Below are 24,699 nucleotides of genomic sequence, written 5' to 3' on the forward strand. Positions count from 1 at the left end.
ACTCCCTCTTTATTCATCCAAGGGGAGCATTAGTGAGAGAGTTATTTTTAAAAAATTAATACAATTTTGGCAGCTTCCCTTGATTTGGAAATGGAAAGTGTTTAAGTATGTGACTAGTGAAGGGGCTTTCTCTTTTTCTTTGTAGATTTCCGTAAAAAGCGGAAACATGAAAGCTTTCCATGGACATCACAGAATCAGGGAACTAATGGCACCTCACTCACCAATAACAACCAAGAGCTTATTTCCCAGCCTATTCCACTTAATGTCCAGAAAGATAAACATCTGGTTAAATAATAGCACAAATGCTTTTTCCCAATTCGGTGCTAAATACAAACCTAAGCATTTCATTTCTTGGCTATTTATTTGGGAAGGTTTATCTGTCTGTGTGAAATGCTTTCACTGGACAAGAGATAGCGAGGGCAGAGGGAATAAGAGAGGGGCGAGGGTCTCCATTTCCCCTTGCCTTCTCCTTTAACTCTGACTCTTTTCACCAGCTGTAGTAGGTGCATTAGGAACTGAGTCGTCAATCAGTAACCCTAGGAAGATCAAAGGGCTGACTCTGAGCTACTTTAGGATGGCTTCTATTAGGGTTCAGAATTCAGAAGTTCCTCTTTTTTTGGTGAGGAAGATTGGCCCTGATCTAACATCTGTTGCTAATGTTCCTCTTTTTTTTTTTTCTTCCCAAAGCCCCAGTACATAGTTGTATATCCTAGTTATAGGTCATTCTAGTTCTTCTATGGGGGATGCCACCACAGCATGGCTTGATGAGCAGTGTGTAGGTCCGTGCCCAGGACCCAAACAAGGGAGCCCCAGGCCATGGAAGCATAGTGTATGAACTTAACCACTCGGCCATGGGGCCAACACTCCAGGAGTTCTTTTGATAATAATAATAGCTAACATTTATTAAGCGCTTATTATGTACCAGGTGCTCTTGTAAGAATTTTAGAAGTATTAATCCATTTAATCATCCCATAACTCTATGAAGTATAAGCTATTATATTCTCTATTTTGTAAATGAGGAAACAGACACAGAGAGGTTAAATAACTTGCCCTAAATCACACAGATTAATGGTGAATTCAGGGCTTAAATCCTCTAGTCATTACCATTGTGATTGTGTAACAATTATTCTCTGCTGAATCAGACTTATGATTCTTTTTGTGTTCAGCTTGTATTCAAGGATCCAATAGGCAAGCCGGACTTTTCATGATGTAGATTGATTGTGGAGGGTCCTGTTTGGGTATTTATCCAATTAGGTGTGAGAGCTGTCTGCTCTCATTCATTCTCTCTCAAGACTATTTGAAGAAAATTTTATTTTTTTAATGATATGTTACACTTAATGTGTAATCAGTGCTTATTTTGTTATCAAAGTGATACGTGAAGTTAACACGTTTGTCTAAAACGTTTTTGATTAAACATCACATTTCTCTGGCTTCTGCATCTGTCTACCTATCACTCTCACTTCCTAGAGGCAACCATCTTCAACATCTTCAGTTATTTTGTGGTGGTTGTTTCTTTTTTATATTTTTCAACAGTATGCGTACGCTGATTTATTCTGATTTATCTATTTCAGGCATTATGTATTAACTTTCTGTTATGATTGTTTAATATTAGCTCTCTTATACTCCACATCTTCTTCTCTTCCCTTAATTTTTTCATTATAGTTCTATCACAATTTTTCTTTCAATTGCTAGTTGACATTATTGTGATTTTCTAAATATTTCCAGTTGAGCTGAGAATTGTTATATAATCATAATTCCTTTTGTGTTCATCTTTCCTTCGTGCAGTTAACGACTGTCTTAGTCTAATTTACTAACATTTTGTCATACCTATAGCTAATTTCCCCAAAGATGCCAGCAATCTGTCAAATTCCTATCAATGTTTTTCTCAAACTGAAACTCAAATAATATATTGCCTGTTTTTTTTTCATCATCTTCCCATTGCTTTCCATCTTCTTATTTCAGTTTGGACTCAAGACTCTATTGGCCTGACACATATCTGTGAGCATGTAACTTCTCTTTGCCATGTTCCTGTGTCTCTAGGCCTTATGTCTGCTGCCTTCTTTTCCTTGGTCAAATCGTTCATTTTGCTAATGTACTTTCCTCAGTTGTTTCCAAACAAGAATGTAGGGAAATGAATGCTTTGAGTCCTTCTATACCTGGAGATGTACTTATTTAATTCTGTCTTTTGATTGATAGTTTAAAAGTCTACATAATTCTAGGTTGACAATCTTTTCTCCTTAAATTTTGAAAGCATTCTTCTAGCCTCCAGTTTTAGAAAAGCCCAACACCATTCGAATCCCCCTCCTTTTGTACGTGATCTCTCTGTCTCCCTTTCTCTCTATTTCCGATGTTTCATAATTGTATGCCTACTTATTACACTGGACCCTTGGTAGGAACGTTCTAGCAGAAGGTTCATGTCATAAAATTCTGGGATAGTTTCTTATAGTTTATTTTAAAATATCTTCCCATGCATTAAAATTTTTTTTTTTCTTTTTAGGTTTTCCTGTAAGGCAAATAGTGAATTTACTAAATTATTTTCTTATTTCTTCTTTCCTATGATTCATCTCATTCTTTTTTTAAAAATATTTCCTGACATATTTATCATTCTTATTCTCTAAAACTTATGTTATTTTAGCAAATATATTTGTTTATATTTTTAATTTTCAAATGCCTCTCTTTATCATTATTATTCCTTTTATATGAATCTGATATATTTTCTTATCTCTTTGGAATAGTACCAATAGTATTTTTTTAAGTTCTCATCTGTGTTTTGAATTATTTCTGCTTATTTTGGATGCCTTTTTATGTTTGCTGGTTTTAATATTCCTCTTCCATTCTGTGATTTTCCCCAAAGACTTTTAACTTTATTAAAGCAGAGGTTATTTTATTCATCACTTAGAATAGTGCACTGTACATATTTGATGCTCAATAAACATATATAATTTAGTAATCATAATTTATTATATACAATATAATTATGTAGTATTATATATTAGATAATTATCTATAAATATAATATATAATTATTAGATATTATGTATATTATATATCAAATAATAATAATTAATTTCTGATAACCCATGCCTGCAGGTTCATATTTTTCAAAGAGGCACTAAAACCCTCTGTGTTTAGAGTTGGGGTACTGGGCTTGTTGACTGACAACATTCTCTGTAGAACTTGTAGAACATGATGAAGCAGGCTTTTCATTGAAGATGTCCAAATTTCAATATCTGAAGAAATTTTTTTTATTTATTTTATTTTATTTATTTATTTATTTTGAGGAAGATTAGCACTGAACTAATGTCTGCTTCCAATCCTCCTCTTTTTGCTGAGGAAAACTGGCCCTGAGGTAACATCCATGCCCATCTTCCTCCACTTTATGTGGGACGCCAGGCACAGCATGGCTCAACAAGCGGTAGGTCCGCAGCTGGGATCTGAACCAGTGAACCCTGAGCTGCTGAAGCGGAACATGCAAACTCAACTGCTGCGCCACTGGGCAAGCCCCACTTTTTTTCTTTTTATGAGGAAGATTCACCTTGAGCTAACATCTGTCGCCTCTGGTATTTCTGGGAGAAGGGTTGAGAATGGGGGCTACGGGGCTCATTACTTAGTAGACAGACTTTAATCTCCTAGTTTGCAGTCCCATACCTCTTTTCTCCCTCTGCAATGCCAGATGGCCCTGAGTCAAGACTCTAGGAGCTGCCTGGTTCAATGTCCATCTCATCCAGGGCTGAGAGCAGTCACCTGGCTATATGCAATGATGAGTGAGCCCGGGAGTTCAGCTTTTCTGAATGATGGCTGTTGTAGGCAGTCTGGACCTGGGCTTTCATGGTACCTGGTGCCACCAAGGGATGAACCTCTGGGAGGTTCTGTGTCATTAACACCACTGTTTTCCACTGCTGCAAATACTCAAGTTTAGCTTCATTCATTTTATGAAGTAATTACAATGCTTTCATACGCTTTCTATCTTCCAAATTTTTTTTGAGATACATCACCCACTTTTGCTCACATTCTTGTTCTCTATAAATACATTTTTATTACTTTACTCTGATTTTAGTAGGTAGGGGAGATTAAGATGTGTGGTCAATCCACAACTTTCAACTAGAAATCCATCCTGGCATCATCTTTCCCTTAGCTGGTGTGATATCCAGAACAGAGAAACATTGTCCAGATCCAGGACCCACCAAATAAAAATCGGTAGCACTATTTTTGAGTGGATATAGTAGTAAAGTATACCTACCTTTAGTCTATTCATCTTTCTGATTTCCAAAACATTGCTATCGTTATTTCATCTTCGATAATGTTTCATCTTAGATAAGGTTATAAAGATTCCTTATCTGAAAATGATGGAAATAGAAAATAGGCAATTAGGTGCAAAAACAATTGAGTGGAAGTGTCATAAACATTATTTCATATTTTGCTCTGCCAATAGTGCAATATGATGGTCAAGCAACAAGCATCTGTTGAACACCCACTGTAAGAGTCAGTAGCTTCCACATTCAAAATCTCTGGAGTCAGAATGCATGGGGTTTTGAATCAATTGAATCTGAGTTAACCAACAGCCTCTGACCCTTACTAACTTTATATCTTTTCTGACTTGCCTTAGATTTATCGTGTATGTAATGAGGGCAATGATTATAACTACTTCATAGCCTGGATACCACATAGTACTTATTAAACCCACTGGCTCTAGAACCAAATTACCTGTGTTTGAATCCTGCCTCTGCTGCATAATAATTTATCTCAGTTGATCTCAAGCACTTCTTTCAAAACTGGATTTAGGTGACTAGATTTTGGTCTTTGAGCTGGTGACATAATGGGATTTAGATTGAAATGATGAGACTTTGGACTTTGAGTGGATGCTATAAGATGAGACTCTTTGGAATCATGAGAGGGGGTGACTTTTTGCTTATGGGGGGGGACATGATTCACTGAGGGCCAGAGAGACTGTGGCAGACAGAATTCTAAGACGACCTCAAGATTCTCACCTCCTTGTCTGCATGCCTAGTATAATCTAATCTCATTGAATGTTTAAAGGTTTTTCTAATAAAATGTTTTCAAAGTCTCCTAGAAGGAAATGCTTGGACTTTCTTAAAATAAAGTAAAAAATCTTTTTGAAGGAGTTTCTAGAAGCATCAAAGATTTTCTAAGTACAATGGCTTAATGTAATTACCCATTTACTAGAATGTATTTACTCACTTACTAGAAGGACTTCTGGAAGATTGGTATAGGGGAGACTATAATAATGAGGACTTACCGTGTGGTCGAAGCTGTATATATATTAATTTTCTTATTTCTAAAGCTGCCCTATGAGCAAAAAGTGCTATATTGTGCCATATTTTATAGTGTAGGAAATAGAGGCACCAAGAGGTTAAGCAGTTGCCCAAAAGGTAAGTGATAATAAAACACAGACCTGTTCAAAATAATAATCTACATAATTGTGTAATGCTATTTAAAAGCAAAAATATGTCTACCTATATCTATATCCATATCTATCTCTATCTATATCTTCTCAGCTTTTCCCTCTAGAAGAGGAGCCTAAGCCCCAAGCATCATATATACTACATAGACCAGAGAACTATTATCCAACTAGTATCAGTTCTTTCAATTGTAGATTAATGGGGAGGGATCATTTTGAAAATTTAACCTTATTTCAGTAAGGATAGATGGCAAATCTATGAGAAATTATAAAAGTTCATCTGGAAAAGACTACTAACTAGTTTCACATTTTGAAAAAAATTATGAATACATTTCTAACAAGATATCTTAGAGCAAGACATTTATAGGCTATTGAAGGTTTTGGTGAATTCAGTGAAATAATAGTTCACATGTATAAAGAGATGCAATATAAAGTTTGAAATGATGAATCCCATAATATGGGTTTTGCACTGTGCTAAATTCTATGTTTTTTAAGATGAGTAAAATGTGGCCCTTACCTTCAAGAGTCCCTAGACAGGACATCTGCTTTTCTTCATTTTCAATAAATTAGTTGTATGTGATTATTATTGTTATATCCTCAAGGTGTGGTAAGTCATGAGGAAAATGATTTTCTTGGGGAACTCTGACAGTTATAGCATAGTAATCAGATTGAGGAGTTTGGAATGATTATATCCATTCTGTGTCTATTTTCACAAGAAACTCCCCAGACAAATTCAAATTCAGCTTTACATAAATATTTTTTCGGACTATACAAACTTACCTCTTCTTTGATTAGTTCTCTTTTAAGTATACCTCTAAGCAAGTGGTGCTAACTTGAAGGTCAATCAGGAAAACAGGACGAGGGATCTGCCTTTTATGAAAATGGGCTGCCTTTGAGAATTTTTTTTGATAGAAAAAGATGGCAGATTTTCTCTTATAAACCGTATGTTCTTGCATTTCTGATATCTGGAATCCGTAGCTTGCCAGAAACATTCCCAATCAAAAGCCAGACTAACCCCATGAAGGTGTCCAAAGAAGTCTGTTCTGATTACTGAAGATGTTGAACTAGTCCGGACTTCAAACGGTAGATATTTCCACACTTTAGTGGTATATGACAGCTCTATTCATTCCACAATGTCAAATTCTTTGGTTTTGGCCATTGGGTATTTATGCATTTCTGGCTAGGGAAGCAGAGAAGCCTAATTTGATTCTGGAGCCAAAAGTTTTTAGGCCCTGTTCCTTTGGAACTGGGACTGGAGGATTTTGGCACTGTGTAAAGACTAGGACAGAGCAAGTAGTCACACATAACTAACTGACTCAACAGAGCATATTCAGGGAGAAAGATCATGCCTACACATTGGATAACCATTCTCCAAGGCAGACTGACAACACCCTGAATTCAATCACCCTTAAATAAACACACAAGGAAAGCACAGCTTTAACATACCTTCCGGCACTGTTCTCCAGTGCTGCCTGATTGCTTTGAGTGCTATAGGCCAGGCTGCAGATGTAGCCATTACTGTTGTTCTTACTTATGTCTGTCTGCTGTCTGCTAACAAGCATTCATATGCTTTGGATCATTAAAGTCACAACCTCCTACGCCAATCCATTCCTCTCCACGGGTTTGCTGTAGATTGGAAAAAGAGATGCTATTTCTGTTTCTTTTCTTTTCTATTAGGACCTCTAGTCAGGGTTATTTCTAAGGTCTGAATAGCATAGCTTGCACCCTTGCCCCCATTGAGCATATAAATTGTGTTCCCGTTAAGCTTGTTCTTTTTGCCTGATTTATTTCGTTTGCTGTTGTAGGTGCCTTTTCAATGTAAGGCAAGTGATTTGTGCTGGAGCTGTGACAGACAAAAAGTGCTGTAACTTAAACTATTTCCTGGTGCCATTGCTATCTGTGAGAGGTCTGCTGTACTTACAGCCACACTAAATTTCTTCTGACAGACTCCAGGTGGTCGGGATTTTCACAATCCAACCCATCTCGGGGTTAGAACTTGTCATCTGGGGGCTCTGTGGATTCTTCTCTTTCATCTTACCATTGGTAGCAGCTTGGGTACATTTGTACGTCTACCTGTACAAGAGCACATGTGTCCAGAGGTTTAATCAAAGGTGTATAGACACAAATTTCTCTTTCACAGAAGGTACAGAGGACAGATATTGTAGAGAGAGAGAAAGAAAAAAATTGTCACTTGTAGTATTATGCAGGCTGCCCATCTAAACCCATCATTGCCTGGCACCTACAAACTAAGGGCAAGGATCCAGCCAACTTGTGAGTGGGCACCATGCCATCTGAGCAGATGGGCATGGAAGTCGGCAGCCAGTAGACCATGTATGTGCATCAACGGTGGGTGTTGAGGGCACGATTCCCAGAGGAGAATGTCCTAACAGCTGTCTGGCCTGAGCCAACATACTTACGACCAAGGAAAAGTGCCATCCTTCAATCCTGCTGAGTTGGATTAACCTTCAGAACTAAATCTGTTTTTTCGGCAGCAGAAGGTGAGTTTGGGGTCTATGAAAACCTCAAAGAATATCTGAAGAAAGGAAACCGGAAAGATACAATTATTAAATATTCACTAAAGATGCTGAGAGCATGCATGTGCATATTTTAAATATTTGACCAAAAGTCTGTTAATTCTTGAAAGAATGTCATAGTTATTAAAAGCTTTGCTTCCCACAATGCTTTTAGAAGTGACCTTTCAACACCGGCAGAGAATTTTCAGTGAGTTAGACAATACTTTTCCTTTGCATTAAGAAATAATGATGTATGAGGAAAGGTGTCAAAAGACTATAGCAATCTGACTGTGGGTATGTATCTTTGTCAAACTTTACATATCATGGCTCAAACTTGATATACCATGGATTACACCTTTCCAAACAAAAGAATTTCTTCTTCCGTGGTTGAACATACACCTGAAAAAGTAAGAAGTAAACTTGACATTTCAACTTAAGCCCTTCTGGGAAATGAAAGAAACTTTATATTTGAGCCTGAAAATAAAGCCTGATTCTAATTTGTTGAGAATTTCCAGACAGTTAAACATCATGAAATTAGATATAGGTTGTTTGTGTCCGACATAGCCAAATGGTGATTTGACAACGATTTGTTTCATTTGGCTAAAGATGGGTAGACCATTTTAATAATTTAGACCCTCAATAATTGTTTATTTGTTTTGTGTTTTGTTTTGTTTTGAGATGTCTGCAAGATAATTTTCTTGATACTGTTTTCTGTTGTCTTAAATCTTTTAATTAAAATGTTAGATTTGACTTGCAGTAAGGGAGAAAATGTCAGTTTGGGCCAAGTTTTCTAGATAAGCATCTAGATTTTCTTAACCTACTCTCTAAGCTATTTCCTTTTGTTTATATCAACAGAGTAAACATCTCTGTTAAGTAGAGTAAAAGAGATGAATAATCTATTTTAACTGCTAATGGTCGTAACTTTAGCTATAGCTCTAAGAAATTATATGATGCTTTAGATCTAATACTGATAATATAATGATATTATATGTAGATAAAATGTTTATGTGTCTATTTTGGCCTTCAGTTTCTCACTTATCAATTTATAAATTTAAGGATAAATACAAATGAACCTATAGAGAAAAAAAGTAAACTAAAAATTAATACATAAATACACTTTGCATGAAAAAACTTGTAGGAAATTGTATTCCCCAGGTATCTCTGTGTTTCTTGGTTCTGTAGTTTTTATCTTAAGAACAATTTTGAAGGCTAAAATTGTGGTGTCTCCAAGTTCCATATGGATGACACCTCTCAGTCTGAGAAAATTCTTGGAGAGAAACATTATCCTGAAAGCATGCAAAAAGAAATGAGAGATCTAAAAGAAATAGTATTTAGCAATCAACAAGGAAGTGTACACTGTAGATTAATTTTTATTTAAATAGGAAGGAGTGAGGCAGTTTGATTTTCTTCTTGAAGTAACATGAGTGTCTGGAACTAAATGAAGCAAGGGGAAAATATTAAGGAGTTAGAATCATTCCAGCAAGTACTTCCCTTTGGCTATCTGGGAGATAGGAAAATGTGGTTGAAGCTGAATTTAACTCAATTGGGCTTACCCCAGGACTGAAAGGCTGATGAGTGCCTCAGGTGACCTAGATGCTGACCAAAGAATATTCAACAAACTAAAAAAAAAAAAAAAAAGCTTGTAAACTTGAATATGTCCTCCAGAAGCTGTCCATCCAGCTTACGGATGCCCACTATGGTGACTGAAGGATATTGTGGGTAGACAGAGGAGGAGAACGTGCATGTTAAACAATGTACTTGTGGCACGTTAATAAGGAACAAAGCAGAAGATTTTGGTTATGGTTTATGTCATTACCTCCCATTAGGACTATGAAAGAAATATTTAGTTAGTGGTAGAATAATTTTGAGACATGGATGAATTTTACAAGTCACAAATAGGTAAAATTAGAAGATTAAATGCAGGATAAGGTAATGTCTTCATATCTTTTCCATTTTCTTTCCTCAAAAGCAGTTACCTACCACATACACATGATTAAAAAAATATATAGCCATCACTTACATTGATGTTTATTATTTCTAAACAACTAAATTGTTGTGAATACAAGAAATATTGGCCATGTCTCCACATTAAAAAAAAGAAAGGCTTCACTAACTTTCCTTAATTTCTGATTGTAATAGCTTTAAGAAAAAGAATTTGGCAAAACAAATGGAGATTTGAACATAAGAATTAGGATACACCAAAAAAAAAAAAACTTTTTGAGAAACTGTGAAGATAAAAACTAAACTTAACCACAGATTTATTTCTATTTTTCATCCAAGTATCCAGGGAGGTTGCTAATGGGAGGTATGCCTCAGAAAATGAACATGTCTGTGAAAATGTTGGAACAAACTAACGCTTTTATTCAAGTGATTTTATTTCAATTCTAAGCCACAAGATATAAACTTTCATCAAAAATGGTAATCTATTTAAAATCAGAGCTATGTGGAACGTTTCATGTTTATGTATAACTTTCATAGTAGACTCTCCTACACAGGAAAAATAATATGCCCCAATTCTGTTATTTTTACAGTTTGTAATATATCAAGTACTAGTCCCACCCATCAGTTTCATATTCTTTAAATAGATAAAAATGATCAAGAAATGGAAGATAAATGAAGACACTTTGAAAAAAGTGACTTTTTAATTCTCTTTTTGGAGGAAAAGGTATCTGAAAAACTAATCATCATGCACATTCTAATAAGGACAAAAAGGAATTTAAAGGAGAATATTCATTGCACATCCTGAATACTTAATTTTTCCGCTTTGCTTTGCACAGTTAGAGAGCTAAAGTACCTGGGGAGGATCAGAGAAGGAGTGGAAGCAGAGAGAGTGGTGAGTGGTGATAATGAAGCCAAAACTCTTAGATTTGATCTGAAAGTGTTGCAGTGATATATTAATCTGATATTGGGTTCAAAAAAATCCAAGTCAGAAGACATTTGTATTTCAATTTTTTTCAGTGGTAGCTACAAATCATTTCTATTTACTCGACATAATAAATCAATAGGAAGATAGCATCACTGAAAAAGAAGATGAGGTCTGACTTTTTCTCCTCAAAGGAAAGGTTGCATCAATTGAAGTATTTATTATGAAAGCTCAGTGGCTTAAGATGCAGAATACTGTGATAGAAAAACAGTTTAAGGCATAACTGTGTCACCTCAAAACAATCATTAAGTAACATTCTTAATAAACAGGCCAGAGAAACTTGGAATTTTTAAGGCCTCTTTTTGCTAAAATACTGGAAGTAAATTGAGAAGTAGCAATTCTTAAAATTCCCAAATGGGAGTTGTAAAATGATATTAAAACCAAGATTTCATAACTTAAGAGTATAAGAACTAGCAAAAAAAATAAGTCTGTGAACACTTAAATATGTGGTAGATGGACATACACATCCATCATGTTTAGAAGAAGGATCTGTATACTATTTCAGAATATTTGGAAACAAAAAAGAAAACAGACACACATAAAAACCATATTTTCAGGCTTCTTCAGAAGAAATGCTTCTGTAATTAACAGAGAAAATAATGTATTGAAATAAAGTTGTATCAATCTACTGCTAATATTATTACTGCTATTCAAATTTTCCAAATCCATTGATTAATGAATGATTCCTGCAAAAGTGAAAAGGACCTAAGATCAAACAACAGAGCCCAGTTGCCTCCATGGTAAATCTTATCCAGAAGCAGTTTCCAAAACAAAATGTAGAGTTTTGGTATCAGATTCATATAAAAGTTTTGAAATTCTGGAGAAAATGTTAGGACTATCCAAAACGAAGTACTCTCTTTGCTAAGAGAGATATTTTAAATAGATGGCTAAGTAGATAAATAGATAGATAAATAAATAGATAAATAGAGATATTTTATAATATCAACAAACAAGTATATTTTGAGTATCTACTATTAGAAATTACTGGCATATTCACTGGCTCAAATGAATAGTCATAAGGACATCTAATGTTTTAAGTGAGAATGTTTCTCAAGAGGGTGTCCCATAATAATCTTTAAAATTATCAGATACTAATAATAAGCTATTGATAAATAATTATATAAATACTTTAAGATTTTCTGTTATTTATATATGGTTTAGGAGAGCCCTTTCTTTTTCCCTTCAACTTTACCTAATGAGATTTTGATTGACCTCAGTTTTCTTTATAATTATTATTTCAATTAAGTATATCATGCAAAGACAGCTCTCTCAAAACATCCTAACTTTTCCTGATATCCATGCTGGACAATTGAGCAATTTTGGATCCAGAATTTCCTAAATCATAAGTCTCAGTCAGTATAATCCGATTTGGGTTGATAACATAGTTCCGTACCTGATGCTTAACTGAGAAGAGCATTAAGGCAAAAAACAGGTAATGAAAGTTCTCTTTTTTTTCCCACATCTTCATAACTTGGTTGAACATGATAGATTGGCTAGCTTATTGATTTAGGAATGATCAGCAATATTACTTCCCCTGAAGGAATATGAAGATGATTCATAACAGATTTGAAACCTGATTTCCAGCTTCCTGTGTAAACATGCACAAATTTATGTTTGACTCTCTTCAAATTTCTACCTTAGAAATATCCACTTATGCACACAGAGGATCTCAACTTTGTAGTTACCCAAGAATTTAGTGACTGTTCTTATACATATACATTTACACTGCGGGAGAAACAATGAAGTGCAATAGTTGAGGGCTTAGATCCGGGTTAAAATACCACCCATGCGTTTCACTAGCTGTAGATTTTCAAAGTTACTTAAATGTTTGGTGTCTGTGTTTCCACATTTATGAAAAGAGAGTAATATTATCAACCTCTTATGGTTTGGATAAGAATGAAATATGTTAATATATGCAAGAATACTTAAAACAGCGCCTGGCAAATAAAAAGCACTCAATGAATGTTAGCAGACGGTATTGTCCTTGTATCATTTCTTGATTTGAATTCTTGTTTATAACATGGAACTAATGGTTTCCTTCAAGGGTGAAATAAGCATGTGCTCAATAACTGGTAATTTCCGTTTCAATTTCTTATTAAAATCTGCTTCCCAAACTTCAGTCATTCACTTACCATGTTTGTGGGGGTTTTCCGTATTTCACATACTTAAATAATTCTTTATTTTAATGGAAAATATAGTCATATCACTGAATAAATGGCTCTGATGTGATAAATTTTTCTACTAAACCTTAAGATTAGGTAAATTATAATTAAAATTAAAATATTCATCTGCTAAAATTATCTCCTGGGCCCCTGGCAATATGTACACAACACATTTTGAAACATTGCCTTATAGGAAAGCTTTCTATAGGTTACAGGAAGGGAATATTTAGAAGTTGGTGGGCCACCAAGCCCATCAAAATCTAGTAGTGGCAGGACAAAAGATGGCATGGACTTGGCCATAGAAGAAACAGTAAGACTGACATAGGTGAATGCTCTTGTGCCTATTCACCAATATTGTGAAGACATTTACTTGTCACTACTTTCTCTAACATTTAAAGCTTGAGGTATTTTACATGCCAAGGGAATGACTTCTACCCCAACACTAGAAATCCAGCAAGGTTTCAAGAAAGTGGAACAAGAACTTCCCCTCTCCCAGAACTCTGCCACTCTTGTAAGTTGAATATAAGACATATATATCAAATTTTCACTGAAATTATAAATCTTAGTATGATCAGTAATAGTTAAGAGTAGTAAGTTCTAAATGTATAGCAATATAAAATAAATTCCTAGTTCCTTAAGAGATTTAAATGTCAAATATATATACTTCAATAACAGGTGTGTGATTTTGGTTTCTAGGATCACTCCCATTAACTAACTATTCTGCTCCCAGTTTCCTTATGCAAAAGACCTTTCATGTTAACAGTAATTGGGCATCAACTATGGTCATTTTATTTAGGGCAACGCTAGCAGCTGTAAAATCTTCTAAAGCACATGATGGCTCTGAGAAAGTTTATTTCTCACTATGTGACAGTTAGAAGGAAGTTTTCCACAGGAAATTTTTGTATTCTCTGTGACTTTTCTCTAAGCATAAAATTATTCCAAAATAAAAAAGTTTATTCAATAAAGCAAATTGAGCTTTTCCGGCCTGTGTTTGGCTTTTCTCCAAATAGCAATTCATGGCCCCAAATTCTTCCATCTTGCATCTTCATCCTCCCATAGCACTTTGTCCAACATTTACTCCCAGTCAATATATGAGGAAGGAAAGAACATGGCGGGGAAGCTCTCACTGGTTAATAGCCTTGAGGAGGAAGTGGTTCTCATTGTTTCTGTTGACTTTCCCTTGGTCTGAACTAGTCACCTGGCCACTCCTAACTGCACGGCAGGCTAGGAAATGCAGTCTAGATATGCGCCTAGGAAAGAGAGGGCAGAATCTCCTGAGCGACCATCAGGCTCTACCACAGTTCCCCCTCCCATGTATTAATGTGCACCTGTCTTCCAGCACTCAAATACATCCATCTGCCTCCTCAAAGGAGACAACCAACAGTCTCATCAGTTACTCCATCAAGCTCCAATTCCAGAATCTCTGGTGATAAATAGCCTTCTTCATCAGACCCAATTTCTCTCCAGGGGGTTAAGGATTCAGAACTTGAAAAATATGCTCTCTGTCCTACTTTCCCCATCACATGCAATAGACAGTGATGGAGCAAGAACTTAGTAACTGGAGAGAAAAAAACAAAAACAAAAACAAAAACCTTTCTCATTTGCAAGGGAAAGAATGATAAATGGCCAAATCACTGGACCAAAATCATGATTACATCCTGCTGGGCAGGTGCTGCAAGACCCTTGCCCTGGCAGTAAAGACCACTCCTGGCTCTCCTGGCCCTCCGTTCTGGTAGAATTCCCCATGTCCATTGTTTTCCAGGGTTTCTGGCTCTGCATTCCAGAGGCTTTTTCTTCTGTATTATCCTTCATGGGCCACATCTGAAGTGAGCATTGGAGAGAATGGCCTTCTTGAAGGTTGTTCTGCCTTCATAATCCAGTTTTTGTGGATTCAAGGGTTGTATAGAGTCATGGGTTTTTTAGGCCTGGCTTTCTGGTTTCTTTTGATAATTCCAGCAAAATCTTAGTAGGTATTGATCTAATCCCTTTGGTCACTTAGACATGCCAGTAACCAGAGCCAAAGACATCCAACGTTCTTTTCTAGACATAGTAACCAGGCCTGCTTTATTTCTGTAACTTCTCACACTCATGTCTCTCTGTCTTTCTCTCTGTCTCACTCCTGTTTCTCTCTCTCTTTCTCTCTCATTCTTCCCTCCCCTCCTCCCTTTCTCCTTCATGCAAAATATTGGAAAATTTCTGTTTAGTGAAACAGTACTATTAATGAGAGCTTGTGTTTAAGTTATCAAACAGTACAATATTTAATTATAAATTCTTCTCCTTCTCTTTTTGCTTTATTATGGACTCTGTCTATGATGCTTCTTTAGGAGAAGGAACAATAAGGCATTTTAAAAATTTTTTCCCAAGCACTTATTGCGTGATTATCGTGTATTTGAATACATCTGGGTCGTAGTAGAAGACATGAAAATTAATAGGACATGGAATTTGAAAAAGCTGAGCTCATATCGTGTCATGAACACAAAAGTTTTCAATATTAAATAGTTTGTTACAGTTATTATTACAGCATTGCAAACCACCTGAAATATAGAGGTGTAAAACAATGATTTTTTTATGCTTACAGAATCTAGTTAAAAATTCAGATAAGGAGGCCAGCTCCGTGGCCGAGTGGTTAAGTTCACGTGCTCCGCTGCAGTGGCCCAGTGTTCGGATTCTGGGGGCGGACATGGCACTGCTCGTCAGGCCACGTTGAGGTGGCATCCCACATCTCACAACTAGAAGGACCTGCAACTAAGATATACAACTATGTACAGGGGGTTTTGGGGAGATAAAGCAGAAAAAAAAAAGATTGGCAATAGTTGTTAGCCCAGGTGCCAATCTTAAAAAAAAAAAATTCAGATAAGGCACAGCAGGAACAGCGTGTCTCTGCTACACTGTGTTTGAGTTCTCTGCTGAGAAAACTTGAAGGTTGGGAGTGATGATGGCTGAGAGAAGCAATCATCAGGACATCTTTATCCTCACGTGATTAGTGGTTGATACAGGCTGTTTGCAGGAACCTCAACTAATCTGTCAGCCAGAAAACCTGAGACCTCTCTCTGTCATCTCTCTGTGTGGAGTGATTTGGGCTTCCTCACAACATGGCAACTATTTTCCAAATGTGAGGGCTCAGAGAGAACAAGGCGGGAGTGCACGACATTTTAAGACTTTAATATTTGAAGTCATATGGTGTCACTTCTGCTGTCCAAAACATGCACTTCTCATTTTATATCTATTTTATTCACCTTCCTGAATGAATCTGAATATGATTATTTTCATGTGCACTCTTACTAAATTATGCTCTTTTAAATCGCTTAAAACTTTTTTAAAAAAGAAAATAATAAAATCCTATCAAATATCAATGTTTTTGCAGATATCCCGGCACAGAAGGAATCATTCACAGCATGTCTTGAAAGATGTCATTCCTCCATTGGAGCAGTTGGTAAGTGATTGCTTCACTCCAAGACTGTATTATTTATCTACTGCTACAAAGTAAATTGCCCCAAAACTCAGTATCTTAGAACAACACACATTATTATCTCATATTTCTGTGGGTCAGGAGTCTGGGCATGGCCTAGCAGGGTCCTCTAGTTCAGAGACTCTCAAAAGGTTGCAATCAAGGTTTAAGCCAGAATAAGGGTCACATCTGAAGGCTTGACTGGGGAAGGATCTGCTTTCTAGCTCATGTACGTCATTGTTGGCAGGGCTCAGTTCCTCCAAGGCTGTTGGCCAGAGGCTGCTCTTGCTCCTTGCCACTTGGGTTTCTCCAGCATGGCAACTTGTTTCTTCAAAGCACACAAGCTGAGAAGGTGAGAGAGTCTGCTAGCAATATGGAAGTCAAAATCTCTTGTAATGTAATCATGGAAGTGGTAGCCGATCAACTTTGCCACATTCTGTTGGTCAGAAGCAAGTCACTAACTAAGTCCTGTCTACACTCAAGGAAAAGGGATTACACAAGGGCATGAGTATAAGGAAGCACAGATTATTGGGAGACTCATGCAAATTTTGACAGTCCTTTTTTTTTTTAAGGAAAAATTAATCCCTTACTGGTAGATTGTAAATCCATGAGAGCAGGGATTTTTTTTTCATTTTTGTTTATTTTTGTATCCTAAAGACTAGAAGAGTTCCTGAAACATTGTAAATAATGTGAATGAGTGAAATATTAGAGGTATATGAAAAACACACAAGCCCAACCTTTCTAATATATTCTGGTACTTCTTTCTGTTAATGACTTCTTTGATAACTGTAATGCCCTTTTTCTCCATGCTTTTTCCTTCCTGCTCTGTTTCACATTGGTCAACATGATTCCAGTTTCATTGACTCACAGGATATTGCACTATGGTGACTTTATTCCTATCCATCTCCTGCTATTCCTTTCCTGTATCTTTGGGCTTTCTCATTCTCAATACTAAAAATATATCTTTTGTTTTGATTCAGTTCTCTTATTTTGTTTTGTTTTGTTTTGTTTTGTGTGTTCTAAATCCCTTATCTTCATGCCAGCTATTCCTTCATTATTCTGCTTTACTCCTTAAAAAGATTATTTACCTTTACTGTCTCTAATTTCTTCCCTCTCTTTATCTCTTAAACCAACTCCAATTAGGGTTTTATGCCAACTACTCACCTCCTATCAAAGTCATCAATTATTTCTATATTGCTGAATCCATTGGTAAAGTCTCAGTTCTCTCCTTAGTTGATCTATCCAAGAATTTAAAGATTTCTTCTTTTTGAAACATTTCCTCACATGGCTACCAGTAAACCACTTTCTCATGGATCTCCAATTAATTAAATGGCCAGCTATTTTCCATCTCCTTTGCTGGTTCCTATTCATTTGGGAGCTCAATTATTTTCTTCTTTCTCTCTACACTTATTCCCTAAGGCATTTCATTCAGTGTTACGTTTTTATATACTGTGCTACACTAACTACTTCTAACTTTCTCCCTCCAGCATGGACCACTGCCCTAAACTCCAGTACTGTATATGGTGATGTTTTCATTTATATGTCTAACATACATCTCAAACTTAATATATCCTAAACTGATCCTTATTTTTTCCCAAGCCTGTTTCTACCAGTCTTCTCTATTTCACGAGATGCTAAACTTGTTCTTCCAGGTGCTTCAGTCAAAACTCTTAATGTCTTCTTTGACTCCTTTGTTTCTCTCAAAGAAACAAGGCTTCCAGTCTGTCCCATGGTAAAAGCTGAGGAATGTTTGGTGGTTCGCCAGATTCTACAGGTCCCAGCTACCTCTCTGGCCTCACCTCTGCCTCTCTTTTCCTGGCTCATTCTGCTCCAGCCTTGCCAATCTCCTTACTTCTCCCACAGGGCCATTCCACTTGCTCTTTCCTCTGCCTGCTACAAAATAATTCATTTGGTGCCCAGAAATTTGTAAGGTTCATTCCTTCATTTGCTTCACCGCTGTATTCAAATGTCACCTTTTTAGATAAGTCTTCGTAATCTACTTTAAAAACAAACAATGCCACCATTTCCCTCCACACTTCTCTTACTCTAATTTGATTTTCTCTGTAGAACTTACCACCATGTGGCATACTATACATTTTTTAATATTTGTTTGTCATCTCATTAGAATATTCTCTGAAGGCAGCAGTACTGTCTCTTTGTTTATAACTCTATTGCCATGATTATAACGGTTGCTAGAACATGGTAAGAACTCAGTAAACATGTGTTAAATGAATGCATGAATGAAACAGTTAATGGTTTTTGTTTTTAATTCCAGGCTCATAATGCACAGATCTATACTTATATACTTTCCCTTCATTATCTCATCCTATATCTTGAAGCATTAATTAGTCATTTCTTTTCGTATGTCTTGGTGTCAGAAGTGAAATCTCCCAAATCGTCACCTTCTTCTCCAACTGACTCCCCTTTCCATTGAGTCCATCTCTATTTGGAGCAAATATGTGTCTAGGCTTAGAAAACATTTTCTTTGCATCCTTTATTTTCTCTATGACCCTTCACACAAGTTACCATTTTCCTAAGTGGTTACTCCACAGTGGATGTGGGGCCCACGTTTTTCTCCATGTGCACAAGCACACCCTTTCCCAGGCCTTCAAATGCTTCTGATCTCACTTCCCGCTCCACCCCCATACTCCCCCATGCCTCTCTCACTCATCCTGTGTGGGAATTCCACACCAACCTTCTTTAAACAGTATCTTCATTATTTCATTCTCCTTGTCAAAACTTTCACCAGCTTCCTATTTTCTATAGCATCAAGTTTATGGACCTCTCTCATAGTCCCTGATTGCCTTTATTTATTATCTACTCCCAAATACATGCCCTCAAGCCAGGAACAGTAACTTGATTAAGATGGCCTTTACCTTGAAGGAGCTTGGATTTTCTGTAACAATTACAGTTCTCTCATCTCAGCGCTCTTTTGTGCTCTTATTTCAAGGGTAATAGACTTGTTCCATTTCTAGACTGTAAATGCTTTGAAGTTAGAGGCCATGACTTGTATTTTCTTTATTATATCACACTTGCTCTTTCTTTGCTTTTGGCACTAGTATTTGTTTAGAAAAGATACGTTTGTCAATTGATTTAATAAATAAGATATTAAAAGTTTAATAAAATTATTGTTGATTGCAGATATTAATAAATATATGCCTGCTATTCATAGTGAAAGTCAATTTTTCAATTTAATTACATATAGTAATATCTTGTTTTCAAAATGAATTACTTAAGTCTCAACTCAAAGATCATTTTCCCTGGGAAATATTTCTCTGATCCTTCAAATTTGAGTAAGATAGCCCCATTTTGTTCTGCCTCCCTGTAGCAGCTTGCCCTCACCTCTATCTATAAGTTGCCTCTATCCCTACTCACACTAAAATTGCCTGTTTCCTCTCCTGTCTCTCTTATTGACCTATAAGCTGTTTGAGGGGAGAGCTATGCCTCACTCACTGATTTATTATTAGGACTTCATATAAGGCCCGGCACAGGGTAGCTGTCCAATAAATAGGAAAGTAATTGTGTTTCTTTTCCATAAATTTGGATTACAGAACTAATGAAGTGCATAAAAATAATTATAAAGAACTGTATATTTTAAATATAGCACATGCAAATGTTTTCTCTGAAGTATTTGATGAAACATGGCAAAAGTTAGACTGAAAATGGAGCTCTGTGTGTGTATGTAACATAAATATATATAGGCAATTATATATATGCAAATATATATGCAATTATATTTGAACAATGCCTTAAGGTGTCTCAAATTTTTACATAAAATATGTATATTAATTATGAATTTTAAAAATTCCAATTAAGGTTATTATACAAATTTAATCAATCACCATTGATGTATCTGTGCTATGCTTATATATTAAGCATAGGCTAATATTAAAGAAACAATTAGAGTATTTAGAAATTTTCTCAACGTACCTTCCTAACATTAATGTTATTTGTTGGTTTGCTGGCCTTTAGTTGGCTGTCTTGATGCAGTCTCAATTCTTAATGAATGAAACTCATTTTGAATATCCCAAATTATGGATGGTATATTAATAGATAATGCATCTATGTGCTCAATACTCTATCCTAGCTCAGATAACCTTGCAAAAGTGGCATCGGGAAGTACTGCTAAATAGAAGGCAAAAACAATAATTTGTTAAGCTCGTTAGCTTGCAATCTCTTTAAATCTCTCACACACATGCACACACAAACTCTAGCTCTGTAAACTAGTTTAGAACTTCTAACCAATTTACTTCCTATTCTTGACTTGCATTTCCCCGAATCCTCTCTTTGAGTACTTGTTTATCTGTCTTCACAAACACAGGTTATATTCAACTTTTATCCATCAATCTCTATTTGAAATAAGTTGCTTATTTAATATTATTTTAATGAAAGAAGCACTTATCTTTTCCCCACTACTCTTATTTATGACTCACTGCATTGTGATGGGCAAGGCCAAAATAACCACCAACTCCCCCAAGCAATAAATTCTAATTAATTTTTAACTGTCCATTACTGTTTATACCAAGACTTGAATTATTTTCCAGAGTCTATAAAGTTTTTTTACATCTGACTAATTTAACTTTATGTTGTTTTTACCTATGTTCACATATTCTTCCCAGAAATCTGGCATGTTCCTTAGTTCCATCTCTGCAACTCTCCTTCCTTCCTCATACCTCAGCGTTGCTTCCAGAATTATCCACAGTGTCTTTCAGTAGTTTCCCTTGGCAGTGACTACCAGGATGAGACACCATCTATGAAATAATATGCATTAAAACACTTGAGAAAATAATAAAATCTTTTAAGTTGATGTTATTGCTCATTATTTTAACCATATGGATCTTTGAGTTTATTTATGGCCAACATTTTGTGCTATATAAATCTCACTTCCTTTATCTCTCATATTTAGAACTTCCCTGAACATTTTCCAGGAATCATGAGAGGCCTTGGCTTTAAGCATTACTGGCAAAAGTACCCCATTAGATCTGCCTCCTTTGGAAGAAAATGATTCACTTTACAAAAGTGGAATGTGTCATGGTGGGAGCTCCCGTAGATGCTATCAACATTTGGTAGCAAGTCTTTACCTCTCAATGTTCCATTTAATAAAGTAGATTGTGATCAACGTGGTTAAACAGAAGCATAATGCATTTCTTTTGAGTATTGGCAAAAATACATTCCTAATTGGAGTCTAAAATCTCATGGTGGAAACCACCCAGTTCACTGACAGGTGATGTCATTTATGCCACATGGTATGCAAATCCAAAGCTATCAATGCAAGAGAACTTAATTATTTTCTGAGAATCTGTATGGTTACTTAATAAGTGCTGTAATGCAGAAAAGATTTTAAACATGAAACATCAACTATACGAATATGCATTTGTTTCTTGATCTTATACATTTTATATTAGAACTCTTCATGAGAGCTAATTATTTTCAGAGCACTTTCCTTTTTTCCCCTAAAGAAATGTTCGAGAAAAATAACACTGTTTGTAACATGTTAAATCTTTATCGTCTTTATTTTTATCAAAAGAGTATAGACATGTCTATGGATAACCCTGCAGGAGTCAAAAGCCTGTGGCAGGTTTTAAAGAATCATCTGCTACCTCCTGAGCTAGAAGGATTTGGAGGCCGGAGCTCAGGAAGTTGCCATGGCTTGGGGGCAAAGCAGGCTTTTGCAGATAAACCTTAAGTCACAGATTCTACCTATTGGAGCCAGATATCATTTTGTGGATTAATTAATACTTGTGAGGGCTTTGAGGATGAAAGATATTGTGAGCATGCAGTGTTTTCTTCTTTGGAAACAAAGGACAGCCACTTTGGAGGAATAATTCTATTGATCAGGCTGTGCTTTCTTTAAATTGTAAAGAATTTCCAAAAGCTCTTTAGTCTTTCAAAATTCTACTTTGGTAAGATAAAATTAGATTTTCTGAAATAACATTCTCCCAGATCGTCAAGCTAGTAGAATGTTAATAATAAATTGTATAATTTAATAACTCTAATGGAAACCATCTCCAAGATTTTATTGTTTCACGTGTCCTTCCTTTTCTCAAACAGGAGTGTGTTTATTAATTCTGGTATTTGTTGAGGCCATGTGCTAGGTTTAGGGTATGCAGTGATATGCTAAATAGCCATGTCCTTTTCTCAGGGGCCTTGCAGTCTAGGGATGAAGATGAGTGTTAAACAAGTAAAGGAAGACATCGTTCTATAAATGCAAGTTACAAAGCATGCTATGACAGTGGAAAAACAAGGATCTATGAGAGAGGGAGAGACTGCCTTGGATTAAGTAGTCACAAAAGCACTCTTTGAAAGGTGAATTTAAATTGAGATTTGCAGGGTGGATATTGTTTTTCAAGGAAAGAACTGGAAGAATGATGCAAACAGTAGGAACAGAAAGTCAAAGTTCCAGAGGTCAGAACAAAGCCATCACATTTGAAAAACTGAAAGAATGCCACCCTGGCTAAAATAGGGAAATAAGTCAGGGAGTGTGGGGAGAGGGAGGCAGCGCTTAGATCACGAAGGGCCTTGAGGTGCCCATTAGAAGTTTAGAAGCCATTAAAACTCAGAAACAGGGCCCAGCCGGTGGCTGAAGGGTTAAGTTCACAGGCTCCATTTGACGGCCCGGGTTTTCGTGGGTTCAGATCCTGGGCGTGGACATGGCACCGCTCATCAGGTCATGCTGAGGCAGTGTCCCACATAGCATTACCAGAGGCACTCACAACTAGAATCTACAACTATGTACTTGGGGTCTTAGGGAAGAAGAGGAAGAGGAAAGCAAGACGGGCAACAGATGTTAGCTCAGATGCCAGCCTTCAAAAAACAAACAAACGGGCCGGCACCGTGGCGCAGCAGTTAAGTGTGCATGTTCTGCTTCGGCGGCCCGGGGTTTGCTGGTTCGGATCCCGGGTGTGGACATGGCACTGCTTGGCAAGCCATGCTATGGTAGGCGTCCCACATATAAAGTAGAGGATGTCAGCTCAGGGCCGGTCTTCCTCAGCAAAAAGAGGATTGGCAGTAGTTAGCTCTGGGCTAATCTTCCTCAAAAACAAACAAACAAACGCAGAAAGAGGTTACAATAACTTTTCCCATCCAGGCCCACATTTGAAATTCGTTTAACTCTCCAGTAGAGGAAAAGAATACACACAACAATAACAAAAACAGCTATTAAGATTGAGCAATTCTTTCTTCCCTACTGCCTAGACCAAAATTAGGTTATAACAAAACAATTGAATTACCCTAATAAATTGCCCAGACAGTAACTGGGAAGGCCATTCTCACTGAACTCCATGACAGGCCAAGAAAGAGCAAGAAATTTAAATCAAGGACACAAAAAAGAGAATTCAGGGAGGAAGAGAGAAACTGAAGAGGAGGAAGGAGAGGTGAGATATAGGAAAAGCCTCCAAAAGGCTGAAGAAATTTCCTGAGACTCAAAGAGGTGCCCCTGTCAGACTGTTCCCCAAACAGAACTTGGATTTTTTTGGTGGTGACCAGATGAAACACACTGGTTACAAGATGAAAGGCTCAGGAAAAAGGCTATAGGGGGCTTTAAACATGAAATAGTAGCTTTTTCAAGATGACATTTTGAAGAGTTAGGGGTAAATAAATCAGAGACATATGGGTAAAATTTCCTTTGAAATACACAGGGGTTTAAAATGATGGGAAAAAGTACTTGGCGAACATAATATGTGCTTTGCCAAACCCAACGTTTGAAAAACAGTTCAAGACATTCAGCGGAACCCCAAAGCTCCACATGTTCTCTCATCCTGAGAGAGAGAGAAAGCAAGAAAGAGAGAATATCCGTGAAAGCAGTGAGCAACCTGTATTCTAAAAGGTGTAAATAAATTGCAATGAGCAAACCATGCCTGACTCTGAGACTCGAAATCAAGACCTGAAATCCAGAACTTTTTTGAAAATTCTTAATTGCTCCTTTCCAGGCACTGCTCATGTATGGCACAACATCATTTTTCTTTGTTTTTCTTCCTCTCTCCTTTTCATGTAATTTTTGTATCCAACTTGAGAATTTTGGTTTACCACTTTTTAAGAGTATGCGCACAGTAAATTATGTATTTACCTTAGGCAAAAACATCAGATTTCATGTCCCTGAAAACATCACATTTCATTCTTGAGCTATCTGTGAGACGGTTCTAAATTTAAGCATTTAAAATTTTTTAAATTAGTACTTTATATGATGTACAGATAAATTGGATTTTTAAGGAGATTTTTTTCCCTTGCTTTTGTTT

At 36.4% G+C, this 24,699-nt stretch overlaps 1 protein-coding gene across 2 annotated transcripts in view; it reads left to right on the forward strand.

Annotated features, from left to right (window-relative positions):
• The window catches only part of ARHGAP15 (Rho GTPase activating protein 15), a 607,848-nt gene that overhangs the window by 58,464 nt on the left and 524,685 nt on the right, over positions 1 to 24,699 (forward strand). For both annotated transcript variants that reach the window (XM_008542643.2, XM_070581269.1), the window contains exon 5: positions 16,382 to 16,450. In XM_008542643.2, the coding sequence (XP_008540865.1) occupies positions 16,382 to 16,450 (69 nt within the window). The remainder of the gene's footprint in view (positions 1 to 16,381; positions 16,451 to 24,699) is intronic.

The sequence above is a fragment of the Equus przewalskii genome, chromosome 17 (assembly GCF_037783145.1).
Source record: "Equus przewalskii isolate Varuska chromosome 17, EquPr2, whole genome shotgun sequence".
NCBI classification, from domain to species: Eukaryota; Metazoa; Chordata; class Mammalia; order Perissodactyla; family Equidae; genus Equus; species Equus przewalskii.